Raw genomic sequence first — 21,835 nt, forward strand, 5'->3', positions numbered from 1 at the left:
TATGGGTCACTGAGGCCTTTTTATTTTGCACACAAAACCACCGGGGATCTTGCCTGTGGACACCTCGGAGATTACAATGCAGACACACATGGCTCCAGACACTTGGTGGAAGCGAGGTGAGAAAAACAATGATTTGGGCCAATTATATAGTTAGAGAGCTAGGGTTTCCAGCAGGGTTCCAGGTGGTCAAGCTTGGCTTCTGCAGCGGGTCTAAAGCAGCAGTGAGAACGTCACAGGAAGGGGAGAGGGCAGTTAACTATCAGAGGCCCCTCAGAGCATCGGCGGGGGCCTTGAGCTGCCCAGGTGACATCAGGAGCAGGTCTAATTAGCCGACGAGTGACCACAGGGCTCACCCGCCCACAGCTTACTTGGCGAGGGGGTTTCTGAAGTTCCTGCCGGCAAACTTGGCCTTGCTGCCCAGTTCCTCTTCAATTCTTAGGAAGCAGAAAGATACAGAGACAGGGAGGGAAAGAGAGAAGTCACACCTCAATGCAGTAAGTTTTCCCACCCAGAGAAGTGGTTAAAGACACACTTCCTGCCAGGAAGTTGGGGACCCAACCATCGCCCAGTCTGTCTAACTATTCCCCTAAATTTGAGCTTCTTGGAGATGCCAGGAATAGAAGAGCATTCGGCTCTCTCCGTCCACCCAATTCACCCAACAAGTTGTCCACTGGCCAACCCTTCGCCTTCCTTCTCTTCCCCCCAATGTTTCTAAAGGACAAAGGAGAAGAAATGGTAGGATTGCTATTTCTTAGAATATTTAAGAAAATGTTTTTTCAATGAAAGGATAACCCAGTTTCTGCAACAAATGGCACAGGGAAATAAGGAGGGAGCACTCATTAGTGTGAACTCTGTTTGGATCCTGATATCAAAAAAAAAAAGGGGGTATTGATAGTACCACTAATCGTGGGCATCATCATTGTAGAGTGGTTATGTTAAAAAACAAAAATAAGTCTTTATCTGAAAGAAATATATACAAGTGAAATCATAAGATGCCCGGAATTCGCTTTAAAATTCTCCAGGAAAAAAAGGTGTAAAGAGACAAAACATGGAGGAATACAGACAGCTGGTGTATCCAGGTAATGGGGAAGGGAGTACATTCTACTGTTCACTGATTTTTTTTTTTTTTTTTTGCGGTACGCGGGCCTCTCACTGTTGTGGCCTCCACCATTGCGGAGCACAGGCTCTGGACGCGCAGGCTCAGCGGCCATGGCTCACGGGCCCAGCCGCTCCGCGGCATGTGGGATATTCCTGCACCGGGGCACGAACCCGTGTCCCCTGCATTGGTAGGCGGACTCTCAACCATTGCGCCACCAGGGAAGCCCCACTGATTTTTTTATATGCCTGAAATTTTCCAGGATAAAGTTTTTTTTTTTTTTTGCGGTACGCGGGCCTCTCACTGTTGTGGCCTCTCCCATTGCGGAGCACAGGCTCCGGACACGCAGGCTCAGCGGCCATGGCTCACGGGCACAGCCGCTCCGCGGCATGTGGGATCTTCCCAGACCGGGGCACGAACCCGCGTCCCCTGCATCGGCAGGCGGACTCTCAACCACTGCGCCACCAGGGAAGCCTCCAGGATAAAGTTTTAAAGATGGGGTATGGGGGGAGGACTTATAAAATGGAAGTTCCTTTTCCCTTCAAGACTGGAATAAAATAACAAAAGGGCAGGTCTCCCTGTGTTTATAGGTGCTTCCCAAGGACACACTGAGACAAAAAGGGGAGGGACCAGAACGTCAGAAGGCGCTGAACACTGAAACCCTGCTGTGTACCCGCTGGCGATTCTTCTTCCTCTCTGTGAGCTCTGGTATCTTTGTCCACAAAACAAGGGTGTAAAATGAGAGCTTCACTAAGGCTTCCCTGTAGCTCCCCAACTTCTGATTCAGTTGTCTAAAGGGGAGCCAGTTCCCTCTCCCACCAGAAGATGGCAGCATCGTGTGGAACAGGCCCCGCTCTGGGCCAACGCTGCCAGGCACCCAACCGCCCCAACCTAACATATCAGGGGCCAGGGTCCCTGCCCCAACCCTTGTACCAGCCCCACAGGTCCAGGGGCTCCTCCTGGAGACCAAGCAAGCCCACACACGCAGCGAAGGTAGCCTCTTTACCTGAGGATCTGATTGTACTTGGCCAAGCGCTCGGATCGGCATGGTGCACCAGTCTTGATCTGGAAGGAGAAAAGAAAGGCCACGGTTGCTTACAGTGGACACTGAATCTTCATGGGCATTTTGGGCAAGGGGAGGGTGCCACGGCAGAGAGCCAGCAATTTCTTAAAGAGGATCCCTGGCCCTAGGAAGGAGGGGATAAAAGGGGCACCCAGGACCCCATTCTCCCCCCTGCCCCCCAAGTCTGTGCTCAGGAAGTTGAGGTCAGAGAGAGAAGCAGGGAGCACCCTTCACCCCATGGAGCTCTTTACCTGCCCAGTGCACAGTCCCACCACCAGGTCGGCGATGAAGGTGTCTTCAGTCTCCCCGGAGCGATGCGACACCATGACGCCCCACCCATTGGACTGGGCCAGCTTGCACCTAGAAGCCAGGGACAAGCAGACAGCATGGCTCCACTGCCTGGGCACTGTGGCCCCTGCTGGCCTCCTGAGGCCATGACTAATCACTCCCGGTGGGGGGCCAGGGGCAGCCCTGAGCTCCCAACTGCTGGGGAAGAGGGTAACCCTCGCCCGACTGTGAAGGGCCCGAGGACCTTTCTCTGCCCTCTAGTCACGTTTGAACTGGGTTCAGTCTCCTCGAGGGAGAGACACGTGTGTCTCCTGACTAACGTCCTCCGTGACAGTAAATCAGGAGTGTAGGGCCACCAAGTGGTCAGGATTAGAACACAACCGCCCAACGCCCTGATCCCCTTGGGGCCAAAGCTTACTCTAAAGGCCCCCAGGAGTCCCAGTCAGGAGGCCCCACCCTCTGTGCAAGGGCACTTACGCCTGCAGGGACTCAGTCACGGAGCCGATCTGGTTCACTTTGAGCAGGAGGCAGTTGCACGACTTCTCGCTCACAGCCTTGGAAATCCGCTTGGGGTTGGTCACGGTGAGGTCGTCCCCCACCACCTGGATTCCCGCGCTGGCAGTGAACTTCTGCCAAGCTTCCCAGTCATCCTGGTCGAAGGGGTCCTCGATGGACACCACTGAGCAGAGCAGGGCAAGGGCGTGTTCCCTCAGCGTGGCCTCCCAGGCTGCTGACCCGCAGCACCCCAGAGCCCCCTCCTGTCCTCCCTCCCGACTCACCTGGCCTCCCAACCCCCTCCCGGGACAGGGACTGCAGTCACGTGCAATCCTGCAACCCCACAGTTGTTAAGTGGGAAACTTGAGGCCCAGGACAGTGAGTTTAGCGCCACTGATAGTAAAAACAGAGCTGTGGACCCAGAGGGGTAAAGACCGGGCTTTGTGTCCTGGCTCCGCTTCCACCAAGTTACTTAACATTAAACGCAGGGACTTAGAGACGCTTCCTGGTCTGAACACCTGCTCCACCATTTGCTGTGTGTCCCTGGGCAAGTTCTAACCCACTCTGTGCCTCTGTGTCCCCTCTCCCATGCGCATCAGGTGACGCAGAGCCTAGGAGCACCCAGTGGTCCTGGCTCTCACGGCTCCTTTCCTCACTGTCAGTGGAGCCAGGACCACGTTTGCTCAGGAGGCTGTTGTGACAGTGACAGGAGGCGATCGCACTGCACCACGGCTGGCCGGCTGCCCGCTCTGCTGCACCAGGCACCCCAGTGAAGGCTCCACCCACTCGCACACCTGCAGCCGCTCCGGGAGCACTCACCTGGGTAGTCCCTGATGAAGGACTTGTACAGGTTGGCCAGCTCGTCAGGTGTGATGTACCTGCTGGGGTCATCGGGTGACTTGAAGTCCAGGTCATACTTGCCCGACCTGAAGAACTCAGAGGCGGCCACATCCATGCCAACGACGACCTTATCGGTGTAGCCCGCCTTCCCGATGGCGTTCTTCAGCAGCTCCAGGGCTGGAAAGAGATGGCGGTGAGAGTTTGGAAACCAGGAGGATGGAGATAAAATTCCCCTTTAACTCTGCCAAATGGGAACCGTAACGGAAGAGGAAGAGGTGCTCTGGCCCCAAGCACCAGTTTCAAAGATTCCAGTTACTCTTTTCTGCTTCGGGGCAAGAAACCATTGGTCAGGGCCACTAGTGCATGGCCAAGTTGGAAATGGACTCTAAGAGGCTTTTTCACTGACAAGTGCTCCCAAATTTAGCACCAAAGAACAGCTGTGCCGGCCAAGATACAGTGACCAGCTGAGATCAGCCGTCCTGCAGAACTGGCTTTAAATAGAGCCAATGCTGAGATCCAAGGGGGAGCACGCACAGCGAGGCCCCCGCTCCAGCTCTGCTGTCCGGCCCAGGCTCAGGGTCGGCCTCGCTCGGCAGCGCTGCCGGTAGGGAAACTGACAGACACCGGCCCCTGTTCCAGTGTCCCCAAGACCCCCAAGATTCAAACTGCGTGAAGGGCCACTTTTTATAGGTTAAAATAGCCGAACGTCAGCAATTTCGTATGACTGACCCAACGAGCAGGATGGACATTTCCTTCACTAGCCATCCTTGAAGGCAATGAAATATGCTTGGAACCCTACTTGTTCTTCTAAAACAAAAAATTCATCCGTGAATTCTTTTCCTAGGACTTCTGTATTCTCTGCTCAACTCTCACATTTCATCCTGTGCCTAAGGATTCAAAGTTAAATAAAGCCTGTGCAGCATTACAGCAGCTGAATGACCCGAAATGGTTACTGACGGCAGCAGTCCTCATCACAGCCAGCATCCTTGAACACGGAGCAGGTTGCGAACTCTTGCCATCGCTGGGGGAGCAGGGACGACAGCAAGAAAACGAACCGCCTCCCTACCCCACCGTCAGCCCAGTTTAAGCAAATCATCAGGACATTCAGAAGTCGAATTTGTAAGACAATTTCGCGTGATTTGTTTTTTTAAAAAATGAAGCGCTAGCTCCCATGGCTGCAGGGTTTTGCATTTTGCTACTTAATGAACGAACGGTGGAAAGAGCAGCGCCCCTGAGGGCAGGCGTGGAAGGCTCGCAGACGCTGGGGGCGGTGCTCAGAGACCCAGGGGCTTCCTCCGGAGCCTCTACCTTCTTTGTTCTCCAGGATGTTGGGAGCAAACCCGCCTTCGTCTCCCACGTTGGTGGCATCTTTCCCGTATTTCTCCTTGATCACATTCTTCAGGTTGTGGTATACCTCCGCTCCAATGCGCATGGCCTCCCGGAAGTTTTCGGCCCCGACGGGAAGGATCATGAACTCCTGCATGGCCAGCTTGTTGCCAGCGTGAGAGCCCCCATTGATGACGTTGAAAGCCTGTGGGGAGAGACACAAGTACAGCTCCAGGCCCGGGGGGTCCCGCCCCTCAGCAGCCCCACGATGCCCAGGTGCATGGCTCCCATGTGGGGCCCGTGCGGCTCTGAAGCCACCAGGTCTCTCTGCACTGCGGTCACTACCACCGCAAGTGCACACAACCCGACAAGGCAGGTACAATTTTCATCTCCCATCGACAACTAAGGAGATGGGTGCAGGGCGGCTGAGTCACCTGCTCAGGGTCACTCTTAGCTGGCGGTGGCGGCGGAGTTATTTGCAGCCGAGACCCCCAGAGCCTGCTCCTACCCGTGTGGAGTCACACGTGGATGAGGTCAAGAGGCGGGAGGTCTCGGGACCCCATGAGAAAGCGAACACTCGCCACTCACCGGAACTGGCAGGATGACCTCGGCATTGCCAGCCAAGTCGGCAATGTGGCGGTACAGGGGCACCCCCTTCTCAGCAGCGCCAGCCTTGCACACAGCCAGGGACACGCCCAGGATGGCGTTCGCACCGAACTTGGCTAGAACACAACAGGTTACGTTAAGGGATTTCTTACTCACCAGCCTTCCTCCTGCTGGCCGCCCCCACCTGCGCCACTGTGTGCACCCTGGATTGTATTCGGAACCTTTTCCTTTCTATCTCCTTTGCATATTCACACCAGAAATGCAATAGCCTTCCACATAGGCTGCTTTTTCCCCCAAAGAGAAAGCCCTTTCTTTGGTCCATGGGACTCTGGAAAATCCCACAAATTGCTCGATTATATAAAGCACGAGCCTCTTCTGAGTAACCCTGCATGCCTGCTGCTGTCGGCTGGCTATGCTCCTGATATTCAAAAACGTGATTTATTAGAGTTAGGGGAGGACCACAGACAGTTACGTAATTCATCGTTAGGGACGACACGACCTCTCCCCAAAGGACTTCAAGGGTCTTCAGGAGAAGCTGCAACCTCCCTGGCAAAGACCCCACCTCAGGCCACTCACATTTATTTTCCGTGCCATCCATCTCTATCATCAGCTTGTCGATCTTCTGCTGCTCCACGACGCTCAGTTTCTACAGGGAGAGCGAGGATAAGCTGCTTGGGAGGGAGTGGGGTCTCTACCTGCATGCCCTGTGCCCTCCTGTCCCAGAGCCATCAACCCTGGGAACCGTGCCCTGGGAACCGTGCAAAGCCCAGATCAGTTCTGTGTTATCCATGCGTCTGGCAGGCAAAAATGGGGGGAATGCCAAGAGAAAATGGGGAAGCAGAACAATGCCCTTCACTTGCTTTAAGAGCATCAGGCACTTCTCCAAGCACGAGGGATCCGACAATGCATAGTCCTCATGTCGTGAAGGGGAGTCTAACGAGGGAGTCCGAGGTCACGTTACACACGAGGCAGAATTGTCTGGTTCATGCTAAAGAAGGAATTACTCCAAAGCAGTGTGACTTTTGGGGCAGCAAATAACAGAATTCATTGTTCTTTACCATCAAAGTCAGTTTCTGCCGTCACTCGGCTGCCCTCAGTGACAGCAAACTCCATCATCTGATGGGAGATACAAGTTTTGCATGCAGTCCACCATCATTTAGCATGATGTCTGACGACTGATGAAAATGACTGTTTTTGGCGAGAGTATAAATAAAACTAGTGCCTTAAAAACTGGCTCAAAGTAATGTAATAAAAGTCGGCATTACTTTAAAAACTCCGTAAGTGAATGATACCAGCATATTATTTATAATGTTTCTTATATAAAAGCTCAAATATGAAAGAAAACCAGAATCTGTAAGTCCATCATGCCACGTTAACAATTTGGCATCTTTGGCTTTCGTGACAAGGCATCTTTGGGTAAAGTTAGAAGCCACCCCAGCAGATGGCTTGAGGCCAACCCTCACCAAGAGTTAGACTGAAGTCTGTCTCCCCCAGGTAAAGAAAAATGTCCCGGAAAGCCCTGCTCACTGTCAGGCCAGGTGAGGGCGCTGAGGCACAAAGAACAGTGGCGTGTGGAGGGCCCCAGGAGGCCGGGACGAAGGTGTGCGCGGCAGGGCAGTGCTGAAAACCTCCGCCTGGGGACGATTACAGCCAGCCATGTGGGCCAGGCCACAGCAGGCAAGCTGGGGAGAGGATCGGCAGAGGAGCCGCTTGCCACCTGCGTGCAGGGTGGAGCCGGGAGAGGGGCCCTACCAAGGAGGACACACAGGCCGAGGCTGGGTTTGGACCCGAGAAAGGGCCACGGCTACGGAGAGCGGGGCTGGAGGGAGGATCAACGAGACCAAGCTGCAGAGTAGGCTGGGCTGTGGGATCCCCAGACCCACTTCACCTACAGCAGCTCCGCTTTTATCTGTTTGACACATTGAGGCTCCAGGTAGGAATTTAATAACGGAAGTTCTGCTGTTTAAAAACACAGTAAATAATTCCACAGTTCACGAAAAATGAGTCAGTCGCCACAGATACTACATTCAACGCCCCTGAGAGCCGCTCTTAAAATCTGGATCTTAACTCCCCGAAGGTCAAGATGGTTGTGGGGAAACATCAAGGCTCTAAGAGCCTCCCGTCCCTCAGATCCAATTCCATGCGCTGTTAGCCATGGACACATGGACAGGCAGAGGGTGGGTTAGGAAAGGCGAAGTTATTCGCATGCATGACAGGGAATCCAACCGGCTTCTTTAGCTCTCAGAATAAGCTCTCCATGAACAGAAAAGCCTCCTGGGCTGGCCTGGGAGGCGCTCTGATAGCATTAACATACATTAGTTATCAGGAGGCAGGTCCTACCTTGCTAACCAGGGCAGGCGCAATAGTTTTATTGATGTGCTCAACAGCCTTTGAGACACCTAGAAGGAATAATCAAATCAAATTACTGACATTAACGAAAGACAGGCTTGAGCAGCATTGCTGGAGAGAACCACTCACCACGTTAACCCAGATATTCAGAGCCCACCAAAGACCTTCAATGGGACCTCCTTCAAATCCCCATCGCCCTCTCCCCCTGGAATCGGAGGGCTTTCTGGCCCAGTCTGAGTGCTCTTACCTAGGACCCCCAAGGGTTAGAGCCGCACACAGAGCAACCATCCAGAATGTCTGAAGGGAGGTTAGTTGGCAAGACCATGCACTGGGCAGGCCAGCTGCAGAGACTAAAGGACGCCCAATGTATGTATTACCTGTGTGCACAGGGCTGGTGCCAGGAACTCGTTAATATACTTAACGGGTCTGGAGACACCTGACCAGTAGAGATGGGCAGAGAAGGAAAAAAGAAAGACTGAGAAGAGAACAGGCTGGGAAGGAGGCTGAGTGAGAGAAAGAGGGGAAACAGGAAGACAGGGGAAACAGGAAGACAGGGGAAACAGAAGGCAGGGGAAACAGGAAGACAGGGGAAACAGAAGGCAGGGGAAACAGGAAGGCAGGGGAAACAGGAAGACAGGGGAAACAGGAAGACAGGGGAAACAGGAAGACAGGGGAAACAGAAGGCAGGGGAAACAGGAAGGCAGGGGAAACAGGAGGCAGGGGAAACAGGAAGACAGGGGAAACAGGAAGACAGGGGAAACAGAAGGCAGGGGAAACAGGAAGACAGGGGAAACAGGAAGGCAGGGGAAACAGGAGGCAGGGGCCATGCATTTGTCCTCATCAGTCAGGGCACAGCGCTGTCCTGCTGCTGCAGGCACGTACCGCCTGGGCTGCAAGGCCCCTGGGGAGAGCTCTCTGCACAAGCTGCCTCCCTACAGTGGGCCGCTGGGACCCTGGCCCAGTGCCCCCAGCCCCACCTCGCCCACGCCCCCTCCTCTGCAGTGTTTTTGGACTCTTTCCTAATCGCCCTCCCTGGAGAGTTGGCAGCACACGTGCCCTCCACCTGTCTACACGTGTGGCCCTTCGGAGGGCCACAAACCATGAACTGTCACGATGTTTTTGCTTCCTCTCCAGAACCAATTCCCGTCCCCGTTGAGAATGCACGGTCTAGCCCTATCTGCTTTTCTGGAGTTTGGCCACACAGGTTCTATCTACAGAAAGGTGAGCACTGCCAACACAGTTTCCAGCCCGTCTGCATACAGCCCAGCGCAGGCTGGCTCTGCCAAAGAGACTGAAAGACAACGACAGCCCATCAACGGTGAGCCATCAGCCAGGCCTTCGGGAGCTCTTCTCCTCCGCGACTAGACCCTTGAAGAGGCCTGATGGCCCGGAAGGCCCTCAGAGCCCTCCCGGAGGATGCGAGGCTGCCCCTTAGTACTAGATAACTTGTCCTCTTCTTCTCCCACATCCCCTGACCCAACCAGGAGTTCTTCACAGACTGGAGACAAACCGCAGCAGAAGTAAGTGTTACGGCACCTGCCCTGAGCTACGGGGTCAGGGGTGCTGGGACCCATCAGCCCGCTCTCCCCTCTCCTCCACGTGCGGCGCCCATACTCGCTGCCCACACTCTGGGCCGAGTCAGAGGTCTGCTACCCTCAAACGCAAGCCGCGGGGAGCGGGAGGGAGGCTGTGGCTGCCGGGAGGCCGGCCTGGGTTCGGCCCTTACCTTTGCCCATGTAGCGCGTCTTGTCATTGTCCCGGAGCTCCAGGGCCTCGTAGATACCAGTTGAGGCGCCACTGGGCACAGCAGCTCTGAAGAGACCTGGATGTTGAGAGACGGAGGGCAAGAAATAGTTAATGACTAAGAAATAGCTCCCGCCCTCGCCCAAGTCCCTCCCCGCTCACTGAGGGAGCTGCCCTTAGGAAACAGTTACTTCCTCCCAACGATGGGAGGACTCAGACTGGCTGCTTCTCCTGCCTGTCATGTTTTTATGATTCCGCACTGCAGACACTAGAGCACAGCTGATGAATTTCTCTAAAGAAAAAGGTCTAGAGCAGAGCTTCTCAGATTTTAACGTGCACACATATCACCTGTGAGTTAAAGTGCAGATTCCAAAACAAATGGGAGGTCTGAGCCCACACCTCTCAAAGCTCCCCACGGGTGCCCCGGAGCTGGGCCGTGGACCACCCCCAGCAGCGTGGCCTAAAAGAAATACAATGCAGGCCACCTACGGGATTTAAGCTTGTCTACCAGCTAGTAATCCACGAAAACACTGGGCTATTTTAGACAGTCCAGCTCTAGAGCACCGTGGCCAAGCTTCCCTTAGACAAGTGAGATCAGGTTGCCAGCTTTCAAGCCTTGAAAGCGCTGGCTCAAGAGGAATCTACAGCTCATCTGCCTCAGCTTAAGGAGCAATAAATGCTATTTGGAGCTTCTCTGCATAACAGGAAACCAGAAAACAGGACAGACTGGAAGAGGAAAGGAATAAGCACAATAACACTAGAACCCAGTCAAGCACGCACTGCGCAGTCCTGCAGATACAGAAACCAGCTGCCTGGCTAAGCCGAGACTGTGGAGCAGAAAAGCGGCAAATCTTCTTGGAGGACAGACAGTGCCAAGAAAGGTACCGCAGAAATCCGGTTACACGGGGCAGAAGGGTTAGGGGAACAGGAAGTGTAGGCAGCCTCTTGAATCTCCTTGAAACCGTTAGGGATTTCCCCATCTGAGGTATGCCGAGAACTTGGGGGTGCGGGAGATGTGAAGGCAACGAACTAAGAGGAAAAACCCAACCAAGTATCGCAGTCATACTTGGTTGCATGCCTGTGCCACCGCACTGATTGTGTGACCAGCAGGACACACGTTCTTCTCGACACAGGCCCTGGCTTTCTCTGTATCCATCAGGCGCTGGGCCAGGTGAAGAAATGAGGAAAACAAGAGTGACCCTAAGGTCAACTGTGGACTTTGGGTGATGATGTGTCAACACACGTTCGACTATAACAAAGGTACCGCTCTGGTGGGGATGGTGATAGTGGAGACAGGGGGTAGATAGGAATGCTCTGTACCTTCCACTCAATTCTGCTGTGAACCTAAAACTGGTCTAAAAAATAAATTCTAAGAACGAAAGAAGTGATGAAAGGTTCTTAAGAAATTTATGACTTCCTGGTTTTTTTTCTTTTCTTAAAAGGATTAAGACACATAAGAGAAAGTTCCATTCATTTCAATGTCAAAAGACATTTTAGTCATTTTAAAGAGTTTCAAAGAAAATTCCCCCTCCCAACAATCTTCTAGTGTCCTGGGTTTTTTCGTTGTTCAAAGTCCATTAATTTCCAAGTGGAAAGTTCCACTCTCTGACTAAGTGTGCCAGTTTCATAAGCTGAAAGGAAATTCTCGCCATCTTCTGAGAACACACGGCATTTGCCACAAGGCACATGCCCAGAAGGAATCGTGTTCTGAGGGCACCCCGACAGTAACCAAAGGCGGACTCCTGCCCTGTGAACCTCGACTCGAGGGGCCTTCATTTTCTGGGCAAGGGGGAAGGGAGGACAGGAAGGGAAGGGTTCCACAGCCAGGCCTGTGATTCAGACCATGACTCAGCTCTGACTGGCAGGTCTGTGTGCTTAGCACCTCTGAGTGATTCTGCCTGAAGCTCCTTTTCCAACTTCAACCATTTAGAAAGCAGCTGAGACATTGCTGGAGGTAATGCAGGGCTAGGGAAGCACTAGATTTTCTTAAAGTAAAAAAGAAAAATGGGGGAGCTTTTAAGGGTTCCCATTCTATTCTTTTCTCACGTGGGCAAATTCTTCCTACAGGTACTTACAGCCAGGTAAAAGTATGAGCCTCTGGAATGTTCCAACACCCCAAAGTAAAAACTGTCCCGGATCCTCTAAGAGTGATTTCTGGAAACGCAGATAAGAACGCTATATATACCCTTGTAGTCCCCTAATCTCTTTCCTTTACAAGGAAGAAAGACCCATCCTATCTTGCCGTATCTACGTATTTGGTCACAGCAAGCTGTGAAGCAAACTAGTGATAGGCCCTTTTAGGGACAAGGTTATCACATTACTTCCCCACCTCACTGACCTAGCAGCCAACCTGTGTTCTGCTCTACGTACCAAGAAGCAGCAAGACAAGGACCTCTTGCCTTAAAACCCTCCCAACCTTCCCCCAGTGGGGAACCACAGCCTACCAGCATGTGCAGACCAGAAAGAAAGGCTTTTACCGTAACAGATGTTTTCTTGCCTAAGGCTCTGTCATTTGAAGTTTTAAAAAATGGAGCGTGGTGCTAGGGTCTGTAGAAACAAAGGTGGCCCATACCTTTTGAGGTGTAGAGATCAACCTCAACGGTGGGATTCCCACGAGAGTCGAAGATCTCTCTGGCGTGGATCTTGAGGACAGACATGGTGAATTTCTGTGGGGAAGCACAGTCCATATTTTCCATAAACCATAATGCAGTCTCAACTCATTATGCAAGGGGTCACTTCTGAGGATCCCTAGACTAGAAAGACTGCACAAACTAAAAACTGCATGTAGGAAGGCTGACTGGAGAAAATGCCTGCTGGAGAGCACTGGGAATTGTTCCTAAAAAGTAGGTAGGGGCAGCTCTGCAAAGCCCTAGTAGTTCAGGTCTTGTCCTACTGGGAAAGAAAGTCCGGCAGTGCGCGTGCTGGCGGGCAAGGTTCACACGTTGATGGCGTGCAGAGTGCCTGAAGAGGAGAGTCTGAAACCGGCTGTCATTAGTTACCAACGAGGGTAGGTGCGGGGCCATGGGAAAGGGACCAAATCAGGACCAAGGGGACGTGAGGGCCACAAGCAAACCCATCTAGGATTAAAAAAAAAAAGGGGCGGGGGTGACCAGGAGGAAAATCTGGTTTGTAGGGGAACAGTGAATTAAAAGTTGGGAACACAGTTCATCAAGTAAAACCTGAGGTAGCAGGAGAATGCTCAATTGGTCGATGTTGGATAATCAGTTAGAAATTCTGAGTTTGGAGGCCAGGAATGAGCTCCTTGGTCTATGTGCTGTGATCTTTGCCAATTTCTGAGCCTTTCAAACCTCAGAGTACTTGGGTCTTCAGCAAGACAGGGCAAACAGATAACATAATCTGGTCAGTGCTGCTTTCAATAGGCATTTCACCCCATTTAAAAAACTTAATTATGAAATGTCGTGATTTGTAACTAGAGAAAGGATTCTATCTTTGAGCACCAGGATACGCCAAGGGAAGTGTTTTCCTTTGAAAACACCTTTAGAAAAAAGGGGAGGGGGGTGGTTTGCAGCTACAGAGAACAAATATCAAGAGCTCAAAGAAAGCCCCTTTCTTGCTTTTTTCCCCCAGAGGCTCTCCAAGGAACAACAGAATTGAACAACTTGTAGGACTGAAGTGGAGGGGAGGAACCAAATCAGCGTTTGGAAGCCATTATCTAGCTGGGCTCCTCTCCATTATCTTCTCTGGAATGTTCTGAAGCAGCAGATGGCATCTTTTTAAGTTTCAAACTTAGATACTGAAGTCACTTCTGTGGCTTTGTTTTTTCTTTTTAACAATGGAGTTTTACTCATTAGCCAATAAAAAGGTATCTAGTTTTTATCTCAAAAAGGCAAATTTGCTTAAAATCTTTTAGTTTTAAAATTTTAGTTAACTTTCAGTTTTGGTAAATCATATACCCGTGTGTAACAATGACCACCCCAAAAAAGTCCCCAGAGGCCATTTCCAGTCATTGCTCCCCCCTGCATCCCCCATGCCATCACTGATTTACTTCACAGATTTTAGATGCACTTCTAAGCACATCTTCATTACACTTCCTCATCATACAGTTGTAAGATTTCATTTCTGGTTTTATTTTAGTGATATAAAACAAGGCAGTCGACTGACTTCACGATGTGAAAATAAAATTCAACTTATCTTGAAATTACACAAAAACTTTTCTCCGAAGTCATTAAAATGCAGGGAGCACAGGCAGGGCGGAAGACGGGTCTGACTAGGAGCCTGCACAGCCTTTTATCTGCCTGAACTGAAGCCCGGACCAGGGGCAGCACGAGCACACCGGGCAGCCGGGGCCTAGGTGTGCCCCGGAAGCAGGTCAACCGGCTGCCCACACCGCCCAGGAGGAAGAGACCACATTGCAGAGGAAGCAGCGAACAGGAAATTTTCTTAAAGTATATCCTTTTAATGTCAGATCAAGGGCCGATTGTTGGTGGCCAGCCCAGGGAGCAGGGAGAGCCTCGTGCCTGACTTGGGCGAGGTCGCCTGCAGGGCTTCCAATGACCCCCCGGCTCGCCTGCAGTCCCCTCCAGATCAAGTGCCTTCTGAAGGCAGATCAGTCCCTGCTCATTCCGGAGCAGCAAAGGGATGGACACTCAGGCGCCAGGCCGAGGGCCACCAGCGGGAGGCACGGGCGCGGGGGTGGGGTGGGCTGCCGCTTCCCGGGCATCTCTCCTTTTCCGGCCCCCTTTCTCCATTTTCGGAAGGGCCTGGCTTTAATGAGCATGCGGGTTAGGCCTGGAGCGCTCGCCAAACCTTCCACCCTCACCGCCTGCTGTCCTGGTGACCGCGTGTTCTACCTCTAACCTCCCGGGACAGTGACGCGGCCCCGTACTCGTAATCACAGGCTAAGCTGCACCTTCCCCTCAGGAGAAACCGGGCGCCGCGCCCCCGCCTCGGGCCGCAACTCTGGCCCGGGGAGGCCGCTCGCGCGCGCCGACCCGTCCCTTCCCCGCCGAACCCCCGGGCACGCCGTCTGAGGCGCAGGAGCGCCCGCGGGCCCGGGACACCCACGCGCCGCCTGCCCGGGCGCTTGCTCGGCAGCCCTTCCTTGAGTTCTCACCCGGCCGCCTGAGGTCGCCGCACGAGAGAGAAGCAGAGGGTGCTGCGGGCACAGAGGGTAAGCGTTAACGCGCAAGGTCCAGACGTTCCAAGTACCGCGAGCTCGTCTCCGCTCCGCCGGCTTGGACTTCCTGCCCAGCTCGAGGGGACCCCGCCCACTTCCCGCCCCTCAAGCCCACCCCCTCCGCGCTGCCTCGCCATTGGCCCGGCGCGCCGTCACTCGGGCCCTCGCCTCCGAGGGAGGGGTGGGACTGCGGGCGCCGGGAACTGGAAGAGGGGGCGACGTCCCGAGGAGTTGGGGTGGGGTCGGGCTGGGTGTCCCAACTACCCCGCGGCTATGTGGGGATGCGGGCGAGCCCCCGTCCGCCTTCGCTCCCGCCCGCCGCTGGGATCCGCGGCTGAGCCGAGTCTGTGGCGCCGGGGCCCGGGGGGGAGGGGCGGCGCGGCGCGGCCGGCCGGCATGAGGGCTCGGGGCTCCGTCACGTACTCCGAGTCCCGCACGCACGCCGCGTCGCCCCGGCGCCGCACGTCCGGCCCACGACCTTGGTGACGACCTTCGCGGCCCGCCCTTCCCGGCCACCTCACCCGTCGCCCCGCAGCGCGGTGCCGGAGACCCCGGCGGCCTGGACACGTTGGTGGCCGCGCGGCCGGACCCCGCTCCCGGGCCGCGGGGTCGCGAGGCCGGCCACGTGTGCCCACCCGCGCCTGCGCCCTGCGCGCCCGACAGCCCGCCAAGGTGACCCGGTCCCTTTGTCCTTGCGTCGGTCACACAGGGGTTATTAGGCCAAGAGCCGAAAGGATGTTCGCTTTCCCTTAATTACAGCTAATACTTTTTGAGCGCTTCCTACATACCAGGCACTCCACGTGAGTGCCCAGGGTTAGTTCATTCTTCGGCTCTTTTTATGTTGGATCTTGAAAGTAAGCTTCTATACCTCCCTTTCCCATACACGTGAACCATACTTGTACTGATTTGGGAATGGAATTTCACACAGACTCGGGGAATTTCTCAAAGTTCAAAACAGGTAATATTCCAGAGTAGTCTGACAAATGAAAAACAGGCATGAGTGGGTGCAGTTATTTTCCCCTTCTGATGAAGAAAGAACCGATACCATTTCAAATCAGTTCTGCAGCACATCTCCCCCCGACCCCGCAACACACACTCAAGGGAGGGCTTCGTTTTATGATAGAGTTATTTTTGTATGTTCTTAGTGCTCCTCTTGGTCTGTAAGTCTGAGAGCTAAAACAATGTCATTCATCTCCATACTTAACCCATTGCCTTGCATGGAGAGATTCGAGTGTATATTTGATTTTAATTATTATTTCTTCTGGTCAGCTGCAAAAACTGCTTTTATTCCTTAATTCCTAGCCTTGGGTAAAGCTGAAGACCTATTGAGTCCACTGTGTTTGTTTTCCATTGACTAAGAAGAAAGAACTTTAGGATTAAATTCAGCAAAAAAACAACAAGGAAATTGTAAAATGTTTCCTAAAGAATTACGTGAATTTTGCAAGCAGGTTTTGTGGTTTCCCCAGCAATACACTGGTGTTTCAGACTGCTTAAGACCAAGATCCCAGCCCCATGACCCAGCAGCTAAATCAACAGCCACTATCTCCTAAACCTTAAGAACTCAACAGAAATCAGACACTTAGAGCTCTTATTTTCAGAGCAATTCTAAGGTGTGGCCCTGAAAGGGCTCCAAAACAATCTCTTTCATTTTATGTTAAAATGGTTGGAGAGATAAAGATAGAAAGACATGGCTCTTATAACGGGTTTCTGGCCACAACCAGTGATTCCTAGCAGGAAATCAGATGTAGAACATGATCTCAGACTGCTGCTGTTGCAAGATTCTTGGAGGCCACAGCACAGTGTTCTGAGCCAGCACTTCGACCTCAAATTGTAGCTCAACTGTTAATGAGATGTGCCCTCAGATCCTTTCCAAAATCCGCAAGCTGCCAAATGCCCTGCCTGTCTCCACAGCTCCTGAGGCTTTGCTAGCAGGCTGTGGGACTCGTGTGTGCCTTCAGTCCAGTGCAGGGGCATTTACCTTGTTACAGGCATTTAGTTGACAGTATGCTCATTGAGCAGTTTTAGTGCAGTGGCATACCAAAGGCTGGTGGGCAGGGAGGGGAAACGTGTGTGCAAGGCTATTATCAGAAGACCACACTGCAGGTAGGGCCTGCATGACATCTGCAGGGGGACATCAGAATTGAGGGAAGATGAATCTGCAGCAGCCTATGACCCACCTGGATTACTGATTCTATCTGTGGTCTGCGCACCCCTGGTTGAAAACTGCTGGTCGGTGGAAAAAGTGACATACCTCTTTTGGAAGGCAGGTCTTTAGACAGATAGGAAACTTCTGGGTTGGAGAAGCAGCCCAAGGGAGATCAGATGAGTGAGGAAGGCCCTCAGGGGATCTAGGTGGATCACCCCTCACCTTAACAGACTAGGAAGTTTTTGTGTTTGTTTACCCCTGAGGACAAAGAATGACGCCTGCCTTATCAGTAAACAAAGGATGTTACAGCCATCAAGTCATCAGCCACTGCAGCCACCTCCAGCACTTTGTGGGGATTCAGGATGGAGAAAAATAAGATACTGGCCCTAGATAGTTAAGGTGCATCTCAAAAGAATAATTTCATTTAGCCCGGATTCTTGTATCTTCCCATACACAGAAAAGTACTAAATTCATTAATTTGAGATGTCCAGGTTTTTCTGTAATTAGCAGTAATCTCTTGCTGTTCAACTACCTGGGTCTTTTTTTTTGCAAAAACTTCTGTATATCCTGGTTCCTCCCATACCTCTTTGGAATAGTCCCTCAGAGCTATCTGAGAGGATGTATCCTGTGCTTAAGCCCTCAGTAAGTCCACTGAATACAACATAATCCTCAACTTTTAGATTGTGCATTTTTCCCCATTCTACACCACTAAGTATTTAACATATACCAAAGACTGCATAAAGTATATCTGATGTAAAAAATAATAAACAGAAGTGTACCCAACTTGCCAGCTTAAGAAGTGGATACTGGCAATGCCATTCACGTGCCCTGTGTATTCTTCCCTGGCCCCAGAGGTAACCACTGTCCTATATTTTGTGTTTATTTTCCCCTCACTTTGCGGTTTTTAAATATTTTTTGAACTTTATATAAATGGCATCATACTGTTTCTAGCCTTTGCTACAATTTTTTTTGGCTCAACTTGACATTTGTGAGCTGTGGGTGGTTTGTTTCAGTGCTGAATAGTATTCCATTGTGTGACTATCACACGTTTTCCTGTCAGTGTACATTTGAGTTTCCCAGTTCTTTTTTTCCTGTTAATACCAACACTGCAGCTATGAATTTTGTTGCAAATGTCTCCTGGGTGCAGGTACAAGAAAGAGTTTCTCTAGGGCAAATACCTAGGACACACACCTGGACGTGGAATTCCTGGGTCATGGTTATAAGCATCTTCAACTTTGTTTTCCAGAGTATTCATATCTTTATGTACTTCCACCAGCAGTGAATACGAGTTCTGACCTGGATGTAAAAAAAATAAAATTCAGCTCTTCCTTTGCAATTCTTTTCTAGAAATTTGATTGATTTTTTTTTTTCCACATGGCATGTGGGATCTCAGTTCCCGGACCAGGGATCGAACCTGTGCCCCCTGCAGTGGAAGCACGGAGTCTTAATCACTGGACCACCAGGGAAGTCCCTACTGATTTTCAATTTAACATCCTTTCCAAGTCCTTTGCTTAAGGAAACCCTCGTGCCCTCTGTGTAAGTTACAGTCAGCATTCTACCCTTATGATGGCTCTGAGGGCACCTCTTAGGGCTCCCTGCTGTCAACAGCCCCTCACAAAGTCAGCTGTAGAAGTAGGGACCGGGCAAGGCAGACTCTGGGGAGGCAGAAGGGAGCGCACAGTATGGTTTTTAAACACAGTCATTGCTAGGAGGGCATTTATCAGGGATGCCCAAATGAAGGGAGTAAGGAGCAGAGGGATTAAAGAAAGAAACCCCAGGGCTTCCCTGGTGGCGCAGCGGTTGAGAGTCCGCCTGCCGATGCAGGGGACACGGGTTCGTGCCCCGGTCCGGGAAGATCCCACATGCTGCGGAGCGGCTGGGCCCGTGAGCCATGGCCGCTGAGCCTGCGCGTCCGGAGCCTGTGCTCCGCAACGGGAGAGCCCACAAGAGTGAGAGGCCCGCGTACCGCAAAAAAAAAAAAGAAAGAAAGCAAGCCCAGGAGTCTCAGGGAAAGCAGGAGCTTCCGGGAGGAGCTAATGAAGAGGGGGCAAATGGAGACTGAGAGGGCTCTGCACCAGCAAGAGAAAATCTTGGGGAAGAGTTGCTGTCCTGTGTCAAAAAGCTCTGCGTGGATCCTCTGTGCCTCAGCTCCTTAATTTCTGAAATGGGTGTGAAAAGACTACCCTCAGGTGGCAGTTTTGAGCCCCAACAGTCCTCTTACCACCAGTTTGGAAATCATTGCTTACGGCTGGAATGGAGGCCTGCAAGGCACTGATATCTCTAAATAGCAGCTGCATTCGGCCCCGTCCCCAGCAGCCTCCCTTTTCCTCTCTATCGGTCCCCATCCTCTTTTTCTCACAGTTCTTAAGGTTGTCTCTTAAAGGGAGGCCCAGGGCAGCTGCAGCCTGGGGGCCAAGAAACCCCAATCTCCAGTCACCAGGCTGGCAGCCCTCCTAGAGGCTGGAGCACCAGACCCTCAGATGGCCCGCTCCAAAAATGCCAGTCGCTGTGAAGGAAAGAGAAGTCCTGTAACAGGGAAGACTCCATATTAGATGTGTTTCTTGTACTTTAACCCTTGTATTCTATTGCTTTTGCTTTGTGTTAAGAATGCTGCTTACAGCGCATTCCCTGGCCGTCCAGTGATTAGGACTCTGCGCTTGGCGCTTTCACTTCTGGGGCCCAGGTTCAATCCCTGGTCCGGGAACTAAGATTCTGCAAGCCTCGTGGTGTGGCAAAAAAAAAAAAAAAAGAAGAAGAATGTTGCCTATAGCCTGAAATATACAGGATAGTTCATTCTCAAGGCTCTGACCTTTCTCATGTATATAGAGATTAAAAGTTGCAGAACAGAGAATAACATTTGTCTTGTTGGAGGTTTGCAGGAACATCGTGACCTGACCTACGTGGATGGCTACGAGAGCAAAGGAGTCTTGACACCAAGAAGTCTGCAACAGCCAACCATGCCCCTCCCTCACCCGGCCTTTAAAAATGCTTTGCTGAAACCCTTTGGGAGTTCCGGGTTTTGGGGGCATGAGGCACCTGTCTCCTCGCATGACCCTGCAGTAAACCTTTCTCTGTTCCAAACGCTGATGTTTCGGTATTGCTTGGCCTCAGAGCGCGCTGGGCACACGAACTTGCTTTCGGTAAAAGTCAGAGGATGCAGTGTGTGAGCTCCAGACGGAAAAACAGGAGCCAAGTTCTTCCTTCAGAAGGAAGTGGCCCCTTGTGATTCGCTGAGAGTAGGGTTTCCACGGAGGCCTTGCATGGCTGGCCTGATAATGAGAAATTCCTCCCTCCTCCTATCAGTGACTGATCAGTTACTGAGGCCAAGTTATCTGCCAGGTGTAGCTCATTTAATCCTGCTCCCTGTGGCCATCTCTGCTTTTCAAGGCACAGAGAGGTGAGCTGAGCTGCCCAAGCCTGAAGCTAGTGGATGGAGGTACAGGGTCGGGGGTTGGGGGGGTGGGGAACCAACCCAGGCAGCCTGGCTCCCCAGGCCTCGCCCCCGCAACCATTCAGCATTCTGCTCTTCCGAGATGAAGTTCACTTTGACCTTGGATTTGGATGAGATGACAGGACACTAAACTTAGCCCAAAGAGCCCTCCCTGAATTTGCACCTCTAAGCCGTGACTATAACCATACACGGAATTTTTTTTTTTTTGTGGTACGCGGGCCTCTCACTGTTGCGGTCTCTCCCATTGCAGAGCACAGGCTCCGGACGCGCAGGCTCAGCGGCCATGGCTCACGGGCCCAGCCACTGCGCGGCATGTGGGATCTTCCTGGACCGGGGCACGAACCCGCGTCCCCTGCATCGGCAGGCGGACTCTCAACCACTGCGCCACCAGGGAAGCCCCATAAACGGAATTTAACTGTAGCAGGTTTTGAGAAGCAGGACTCAGGAAGGTTTCATGTCTGCTAGATACTGTGTTCTCTCTCAAATAAATTTTCAGCTGGAAGATGAGAGCAGCCCACAGAATGGGAGTGGCAGTTACGTTGTATGGCAATTCGAGTTCCAGTTACAAAATGTTCCCAACCCCACACTCGTGGTGGCATTTGCTGGCATTTCCTAAACAAAAGGGGAGAAACTCTGATTTTCTACAATCTTTGACAGTTCCCTTGAAGCGAGATCCCTGGTCCTCCTACATTGAAGTTCCCTGACTGATCTGATGTTTCATTTGTTTGTTTCCTGGTGGCCAGGAAAGTGAAGAGGAGAGAGTGGATTTCAGCACAGCATTTGTCAGAGTCCGTCGGGATACTCCTGTGGCCAGAAGAGCCATGCAGACTGCAGCAGGGCGGAGGGGTTTAGACCTGGCTGCATGGGTCTCTTAAGGGGCTGATCTCAGACTAAAGGCTCGCCCCGGAGGAGTGTGGCGAGGACACGCAGCCGTAAGTTCACAGATCAGCAGAGCTGGGCGGGACAGTTGCCCTAGTGAAGGGCTGACTCAGGATTCACACCAGAAGGGCCAAGCAAGGTGCCAGGCCGATGAAGTGCCCCTTTTGAGGAGCTTACGAGTGCCTGCCACTTTCACAGAGCCTTTGGAAGGATTTCGCAGACTGGGCAGTCCTTGGCCACCTCCACACAACTGACTGGACCGAGGATTAGCACCACATCTCTCTCTTTTTATGAGCCAGTCACATTGGATTTAAAGCCCACCTTAATCTAATATGACCTCATCTTAATTTGATTACATGCGCAAAGACCCTATTTCCAAAGATGGTCACATTAACAGGTTCCAGGTGGACATGAAG

At 52.2% G+C, this 21,835-nt stretch overlaps 1 protein-coding gene across 1 annotated transcript; it reads right to left on the reverse strand.

Moving 5' to 3' along the window:
* Window positions 1-15,039, reverse strand: ENO1 (enolase 1). Its single transcript, XM_067719250.1, has 12 exons — window positions 14,881-15,039; window positions 12,379-12,472; window positions 9,790-9,885; window positions 8,055-8,113; window positions 6,291-6,360; window positions 5,697-5,830; window positions 5,091-5,313; window positions 3,762-3,959; window positions 2,925-3,126; window positions 2,411-2,519; window positions 2,103-2,161; window positions 1-434 (listed from the first exon to the last, which is right to left on the reverse strand). Exons 2-12 carry the CDS (start codon window positions 12,461-12,463, stop codon window positions 365-367), a joined length of 1,305 nt encoding a protein of 434 aa, XP_067575351.1. The 5' UTR covers window positions 12,464-12,472; window positions 14,881-15,039; the 3' UTR covers window positions 1-364.
* Between the last annotated feature and the right edge of the window lie 6,796 nt (window positions 15,040-21,835).

The sequence above is a fragment of the Pseudorca crassidens genome, chromosome 2 (genome assembly GCF_039906515.1).
Source record: "Pseudorca crassidens isolate mPseCra1 chromosome 2, mPseCra1.hap1, whole genome shotgun sequence".
NCBI lineage: Eukaryota > Metazoa > Chordata > Mammalia > Artiodactyla > Delphinidae > Pseudorca > Pseudorca crassidens.